This window comes from Cryptomeria japonica, chromosome 1, assembly GCF_030272615.1.
Source record: "Cryptomeria japonica chromosome 1, Sugi_1.0, whole genome shotgun sequence".
Taxonomy (NCBI): domain Eukaryota; kingdom Viridiplantae; phylum Streptophyta; class Pinopsida; order Cupressales; family Cupressaceae; genus Cryptomeria; species Cryptomeria japonica.
Genome location: NC_081405.1, coordinates 53,059,723 through 53,068,091, shown reverse-complemented (window position 1 = coordinate 53,068,091; position 8,369 = coordinate 53,059,723). Strand labels below are relative to the sequence as shown.

Genomic DNA, 8,369 nt, shown 5'->3' with positions numbered 1-8,369 from the left:
CCATAAATAAGACTAGACTTAATAATTTAGTAAATAATAATAACTATGCCATAACTTCCAAAACCCTAGCGCTAGCGTGGACCAAACGGCACATGTAAACGGCGTGATAAGCGTACGGTAGAAGACCCCACTTAAATCACCTCCAACTCGGAACAACATCTGACCGTCCATTTCTTGTACTAAGATGATCCCGGCCGTCAAAAATCATACCGAAAACCCTCGTTTCTCGCTTAGTGAGCAATCCTATGTAATGAAAATTAGGGTTCGATTAGAAAAGGAAGACACGTGACCGTCGATCTATCATCGGACGGTCCACGTATAGCGGCGAAGTCGCACTGTTTTTTCTTCTTTTTATTTTTTTCCTATTTTCAGTTTTTTAATTTTTCTATGTGGAGGAGGAGAAGTACTGGCTTTACAGTTTCTGGATGCGATTAAACCCTAGTTTGGATGGGTTGATTCATCAAGTTAAAGACATTAAAAAAACAAAATACAAAAAGGGTGAAAAAAATTCGAGGAAGGGCAGGCAAATGTTTTTTTTTTGACGAAACCCTAATGGAAAGAGGCGTGTAATCACGGATTTGAAGGGTTTGGAGCATGAATATTTCACGGCCAGACTTCTTTTTCTCAGATCGACTCGCCGAGCTCTGTTTTGCCGTAATCCGACAAGGTATGTACAAATTTTCTTTCTAACGTATGATGGATATGGCCGTTTTGTGTGATCATTGAAGCCGACAAGGCTGCTCTGGTTGCTTAAACATGGAAGATGGATAGATGAAAATTTTAGAGCAGTTATCTGGCATTTCAAAAGAAACATTTCACGGTTTTTAAGGGCTTTAGACCGCGGCAGAATGTATAATGGGTGGTCGTAATAGTCTCTTCTTGTTGGGATTGCTGGGTAATTTACGGATATTTGTTAATAGATTTCTTAAATGGAACAAAACACGGAATCTGAAGGTTTGGTGGTACCGATGTCAAGATCGGAAGGTTTAAAGGCGGAAGATCCAGAGCTTGTGGAGGCGGTGGCGGAGGATAAACAGGGTTTGAAGAGGAAAACAGTGCACAGCCGCTCCAAGGCGAATTATCAGGCATCGAAGAGGCGAAGGAGATCTTTGGAGAGTTTAAGAAAACGGCCAGGTGGCGGTTCTGTGAGAAGCTTTCAGTCCGCCGTAAAGAAGAACCGGCGGAGCTTGGAGGTGGGTCCCCCTTGCTCAGGAACTGAGTTGAATTTTCTGAAATCAGGAGTTCCTGATGAAGAAAATGATGTTGGTAATATTAATATTCAGGAGAGCTCTGATGATTCGGAGCCCCTTATTAATAAAATTAAGAAAAATTCTGTTAAACGAGCTCAAAATCATGCCAAACAAACTGCTATTGTTAATAATGATACCTTCCTTTCTACCAAGCAACCCAAACATGCTTCCAATGCATCAGTCTTTCAAGCAACTTCAGAGCGTTTAAATGGTTCTGCTCATCATGTTGCCAATTCTTTTGAAATTGGTAGAGGGGCTTTTTGTAAGAAGCACAATTTTCCTGGTTTGAAGGATTTTGCTAAGAAATCTCTGCGAACGTCAAAAAAGAAGAAGATCCAAGTAAGTGTATTGGATGGCAAGGATACTCTTGAAGTGGAAGCTGCAATGCCAGTCGCACTTCCTCCTGTCAAAGCTCCGAATATTTCAAAGGCTACGACGGCTGTGGCTCATGTCTCTGAGCATGAGACTAAACAGAAAGTGAACAGTGAATTAGTGGATGCTGGCAGTTTAAAGATTTCCAAGGCAACAACATCTCCATCTGTGGTCGAGCTGGCATCTGATGCCTGTGATCATAAGACTAAGCACAACTTATCCAAGGAAGTGAGCAATGCTGCTACTCTCAAGTGGAGTAATCATAAGGCTCGGCAGAATCTTTCGGGCAGTGGAAATAGGACTGTTTCTAAGAGGGGGGGAACAAATGCATTGACATCCCAGTCAGGCAATGGAACTCTTGCTAAGAAGGGGGCTATGAATGCATTGCCATCCCAGCCAGGCAATGTTGTTGTTGATGAGCAACATAGTCTGGAGCAGAATGCTGCTAGAACATTGTCATCTAGATTTAGTTCAAATGGCGGTGCTCAAAAGATTGCACAACCAATTGTGTCTGCACCAACTTTCAATTTGCCTTCTGGGTTAACTGCAGCCGAGAAGGATGAAAATGCTCCGGTGCAGGGTTCTGGGAGAGCACTCAGACCAAGGCAACGCAGGCAAAAGCCCAGTGGCACAAAACGATATGGGGAGATTTGTTTCAGTGACGCAGATGCTTTTCAGATTTTGAACAGGAGAATTAAGGTTTTCTGGCCTCTTGATAATAAGTGGTATTATGGACTGGTCAAGAGCTATGATCCGACAAATAAGTTGCATTATGTACGATATGATGATCATGATGAAGAGTGGCTTCAGCTTAGAGATGAAAAATTCAAGCTTCAGTTGCTCCCTGGTGAGGCTGATGGACGGGTCAAATTGTTGGAGAAAAATGGCTGTGAGAAAGTTGAAGGATCAGATAAAGACAGTATTCAGTCGGGATGTAAAATCCTTCCTTCCTCAGAACTAAATAATGAATCACAATTGGGTGACTTTAATAATGACTCATATAGACACAGAGTTGAACATAATTCCTTTGAGATGTCTCCTCCCAGAATATTGGACGCTTGCAATAAATCTAGGGATGGCCTTCTTGGCAATGGTTGCAACAATGGTAGTAGCGTAAGAGATGATGTTAATGTCAGTGCTCACAATGATGGTAGTAGCTTGGTACCTGCGAGGGACACTTCTACTGAAAAATCTACATTTAATAACTCCAATAAGAAAATATCTGGAAAGGTTTATGTCAGAAAACGTTACCGGAACACTAGTTCTAAGGATGACACTGGGGAGAACCTGAGCGGGTTCCAAAAGTCACATGAGCCTGTGATGTCCCAAATGCACGTGAACAATGAGGGACTGAAGGTTGTTCAAACATCTTATGCTGACAAAGGATCCGACCTTGGAGATAACTTGAAACATTCTTTGCTTGGGGCAGGAAAGAACAAGTTATCTGGGCCTTTCAAAGATAAATCAAGGTATTTGCAATCTGTTGGTGGTAGTAAGCATTTGAGACCTAAACAGCATGAAGATGATGTGGAGGAAACAATTGTGTCTGCATCGATTACATGTAAGGAACTGTCTGATGAAAGGGGCTTTGAGCTTGTGCAAATTAACAATGAAATGAATTCTTCAGGATATGGTTTTGAGCTTCTCCCCAGGTTAACTGATTCCTCAGGTTTCTCGACTTGTCATTTTGTTTTTCCAGTGGAAGTGGATTTTGGGAACCCATACTTATCTTTATGGACTACATTGCAACCAATTAATCTCAGATGTGGACTGCAAAGTGTTTCTTGTCATAGTAATTTGATCTTGAGGCAAAGTGGAGTCTTGAATTCTGTATGGCCAGATGCTTGGCTGGAGATTCTAGTGGCAGACAACTTTATTGGTTCGAGCATTTTTTCACTTGCAGATTCTCTGCAAAAAGTTGTGAATGCTTTTGCCCAGATTATGGTTGCATTTGTGAAGCCCTTCAGAAACCAATATTCTTGCATGTCCTTAGAGGCAATGAAAGACATGAATTTTAAAGTACCGATTCCATCAGTTAGTTTCCGAATTTCATTAACACAAGGTTGCAGCAACCCTCTCGAGTTTGTTTTTTATGATTTTCAGGGAATTACAAGAGCAAGATGGAGGGATCTTTTTAAAAATCTAGAAGCTCTTTGCTCTGCCTACAAATATTCTTCTCTGCAGAGCCCATACAATGCAAATTCTTGTTTCCTTGAAAGCTGTAGCAGTCACTTGTGTGGAACGCTGGCCTTGAGTAGTTTAGTGATGTTTGTGGAGGATAATGGCATCTCTTCAGCAGCTAGTATGTCCGATCCTCTATTGAAGCCAAGGGAAGGATTGTATGTAAGTCAAATGCTATCTTATTCTGTATACCGTATATCTGTTTGTTTATTGAAGTGAAGGGCAAGCATTTTAGATGTGAGTTAGGCTAGCAGTTGAAATTTTGTTTGGTGTGTCTCTTACGTTCTTTTGGATTTCTGGCTACTGCATATTGTTGTTCTAATGGGATGGAAACTGATTTCTTTGTACATAGTATCAATGTTAATGCATGTATATTCTGTTTCCAGGCTTTGCAAGACATGAATATTGATCATGTAGATAATCAACTGTCACATGGGCCACAGTTTCAGAAGCTCATTCACCAAGACATTTACCAAAGTGCATCTGTTTGTAGAGGAAATGGACATGTTTCTCATCTTGACTGCGGTCGAGTTGTCCCACCATTTTCCATTACTTTTGCTGCTGCACCTAGCTTTTTTCTAGGCTTGCATTTGAAATTGTTGCTTGGTAAGCCTGTTACCCCTAATAGATTTCAAAGGTACATTTCAAATTCGTTGGGACTGGAAAATTGGGAAATTATTGATCTTTCAGAGGAGGGCAGCTCAGATGTGATCACTGTGAGGGATTCGTCAACAAGAACCGGTCAGACTCGTGAAGATTCAAGACGGCTATATCTTGAAACTGAAGCAGGCTATGCAGATGGCACAGTATTTGGTGGAGATCGTGCTTTGGATTCCAGTGCTAGGTTATGGCAAACTACCAAGCATTCAAAGGTAGATGTCGATGCTTCCCCTATAAGCAGTGCCGATGGCTGCGTAATGTCATCTCCACGATCAACATATTCTGAGCTTAATGTCACTGGCACTTCTGCAGGTGTCACAGCAACACAAGATAAGCATGAATCTTTTATGCCTGGAAATGTTTTTAAACTTCGAAGGTGCCCAACAAATAGAAGCTCATGGCGGCTTACTGGCAATGCAAGGCCTAATTTTGTTCGTAGAAGGAACTTGACAGTTGCAGAGGTTGAAGCTAGGAGCAGTTTTAAGGATGATGAAAGGGATTCTGCTGCAGAACAATCTTTCCATGGTTACTTTGATACCATTTCTGGGCAGTCAGATTCAAAGGCAGATCAGTCAGCTGCTCATGCAGATACATTAACAGGTTTGGGTAATTACTGGTCTCAGGAGAAGTATACTGTGGCATCTTCTTCAAAATTGTGGCAAGATAATAGGAATCAACATGTGTTTAGTAGTTCCACAGAACCTAGAAAACGCCGTGGTGGGTATGCGAATCTGATCTTCTCTGAGATTGCTGATGACATTCCTTTCAAATACAGAGGGCATATGAGAAGGGGCCGTCCTTCAAGGCAAAATAGGGAAGAGAAGCTGAAGAAATCTGCAGATAATTCTTCAGATTTAAGGTACCTGGATTCTGTATCCTGTAGCGCAAATATACTGGTTGTAGGAGTTGACAGAGGCTGGAGGGAATCTGGGGCACAAGTTATACTTGAAGCTTCAGGTCACAATGAATGGACTCTTTCAATAAAGTTACATGGATTTACCAAATATACTCATAAGGCCCAGCAAGTTGTACAATCTGGTTCAACAAATCGTTACACACATGCCATGCTCTGGAAGGGTGGGAAGGACTGGAGCTTGGAGTTTCCAGATAGAAAGCAGTGGGCATTATTCAAGGAGATGCATGAAGAGTGCTACAATCGGAATTTGCGGGCTGCTTCAGTGAGACACATACCAATACCAGGAGTGCGTGAGATTGAGGATTATGATTGCAGCTCTGATTCATTTCACTTTGTGCGGCCCTCTTCAAGATACATTCGGCAGATGGAAAGTGAAGTTGAAATGGCTTTGGCCACTTCACGGGTTATGTATGACATGGACAGTGAGGATGAGGAGTGGCTTGGTCACCTAAACAATAGTAGGATTGGTGATGGAGGCTGTCAACCAGGTCATGTATCAGAAGAGACTTTTGAGAGAATTATGGACTTGTTGGAAAAAGCTGCCTTTACACAGCAACGGGAGCTTTTGAACAGTGATGAAGTAGCGGACTTTTGCTGGGATATTGCAACCGTTGAGGTTGTGAAGGCTATCCATGCTCACTGGCAAGAGAAGCGATGGAGGAAAGGAATGGCGTTGGTTAGACATTTCCAGGTGATGATGCTTAGTTATTTTTGAATTAGGATAAGTTCTTTAAGTTTTTGTTTCCTTTTTCCTTTCCAGCTTTTTATGTTTAGAAATTTAATGTCCTCATGCAAATTTTTTGTTCTTATTTGTTTAGCCTGCTTCCTGGGAGCGATACCAGCAGCAAATCAAGGAATGGGAATCACAGATGAATGAATTACAAAATTCTCCAACAGCAAATAAACAGCAGCCAAACCTTGAAAGGCCTCCTATGTTTGCATTTTGTCTAAAACCAAGAGGATTGGAAGTTCCAAATAAGACACAAAAGCAAAGATCACACAGGAAGTTTAATGCAGGGCAGCAAATTACACTAAGAGATCAGGAGAATGTCATTTGTACAGGTACTATTTTCTTTCTGTATAGTTTGGGATGGTTGATACAAACTTGGTAGTTGAATGACTTGTATTTATTTCATTTTCTGTTGGTACTTTGCAGCAAGTAGAAGGCACAATGGGATTAGCATTGGTGAAGACACTTCGTCAGAAGCATTGGGTATCTTTCAACACTCTAGCCCTTCAGAAATTGATACGTATTCTCAGCCTACAAGCTTTGGTGCCGTTTCTTCAGAGGCAACTACACAAGTGGATTTTATGGATGTGAGATTCAAGATGAATAAGGAACACCAACAAAAGCAGAAGATGAAAAGGAAAGCAAAGAAGATGAAAGTTTTTGTGGCTTCCAAAGATCCACAACAAGAGGGAACTTCCCATTGTGAGCTGGTCCAGCTGGACCATAGAAAAGAACCTGTTTCTTATGGTTGGGATACTTCGGCTTGTGATCAACAGAATGTCACATCATGTGCAGTCTCCAATTATAATCTTTCAAGTCTGAATCCTACACATCCACAGGCTGGCTCGGATTTTGATGCAGAACTAAGGGTACAAGAGGCAGAAAATGCTGCATGTACTGCAGCTGAAGTTGCTGCCGCCAAGCGTGCAAGGGCTGAGAGGCTGCTTCAGAAGGCAGACCTTGTAGCACATAAAGCTGTTGTAGCTGTAGTTATTGCAGAGACTATACAAGCTTCTGAAAGAGACCGTCAAGGTGAAACTGACAACATGACAGAAGAGTCTGGAAGAGCAGTTTTTGGGCATTGGCGGCCTTCGAGGATAGATCCTTTGGTTGTAAATGATGGAACAATGAGACAGAGTCGAAATTGTTCTGTGCCAGCTTCTTTGCCTGGGACAAACTGTTTCATGAAAAATATTCAAGCAGATGTGATGGCAGTTACAACTGTTGGATCCTCATCAATAAAAATGGATTCAGATTCAAATCAGGTACAAGTGAAACTTGGAGTAGAGGAGTCACTCATGTCGAATGATGCACTGGTGCCAATGGCTAGTTGGGGTCATGAGATCAATACATGACTTGAAACTACAGTCTATTAGAGATGTTTTTTTTGAATTTCTTCCTTCTGTGGGAAGTTAAGATAATTTTCTTGCATCCTTAGACAGGGTGCCAATCTGAGGTTGCCACTTTCAGTAAAAATTGTTGGCTTTGCAGGTGCAACATAACAACCAAAGTTTCATCTGTCTTTTGTAGCCTTTTAAGAAAGAAGGTTTGTAGATTTATTGTCATCATGAATCATGTACAGAAAATTGTTTCCCATAACTGTTCACTATAGATGAGCATTTGGCTCGAAATAAGATTTTGGTCAAGTCCATCATTTTTTATTTGCTAATGGATACTTGGCAACCAATCAATATTACAAGAGCAGAAGTTATGCTGAGTGTATCAAACCATGAGAATCTGTAAGTAACAACTATAAGCCATAGTAGTAGGGTTTGTTGGGATTCAGATGTTCGCTGAGTATGTTGATTAGCTGAAGATTGCATTCATTAGTTCCACTTTGCACTGTGTTAAAACTATAGCGGCTCTGTATATTCTTCTTGTAGGATGATTTTGTTTATGTTTACATCCAATTCTGTATACTGACTAGCACTTCTTCTTGTTTAAATCATTTTGGAGGTGAAACTGTCTGATTTGAAACACAAGGGCTCTATTTTATTGCAGAAACTGTTTTGAAATAGTTTGGGCACAAAAAGCCTGCATGAAGATTAATTTTTTTGTGTGAGCATAAGACGATCAAGTTGGAGTCTTAAGGTGGTAAGGAGATGAGGACTGAAAAGGATAGGGATGAGGACTGAAAAGGATAGGGGGGTTTTAGAAGTTATCGGTGTTTGGGTTTTTCTTAGTGCACATCAGATTTATCTTTACATTTGAGAACAATAGCAGTTAATGGTTAGCAGAGAGGCTATAAATTCCCATAGTC

At 41.1% G+C, this 8,369-nt stretch overlaps 1 protein-coding gene across 1 annotated transcript; it reads left to right on the top strand.

Annotated features, from left to right (window-relative positions):
• Nucleotides 1-359: 359 nt before the first annotated feature.
• Nucleotides 360-8,012, top strand: LOC131060263 (uncharacterized). The gene is made up of 4 exons (XM_057993440.2): nt 360-3,965; nt 4,190-6,070; nt 6,198-6,441; nt 6,536-8,012. Exons 1-4 carry the CDS (start codon nt 930-932, stop codon nt 7,462-7,464), a joined length of 6,090 nt encoding a protein of 2,029 aa, XP_057849423.2. The 5' UTR covers nt 360-929; the 3' UTR covers nt 7,465-8,012.
• The last annotated feature ends 357 nt before the right edge of the window (nt 8,013-8,369 follow it).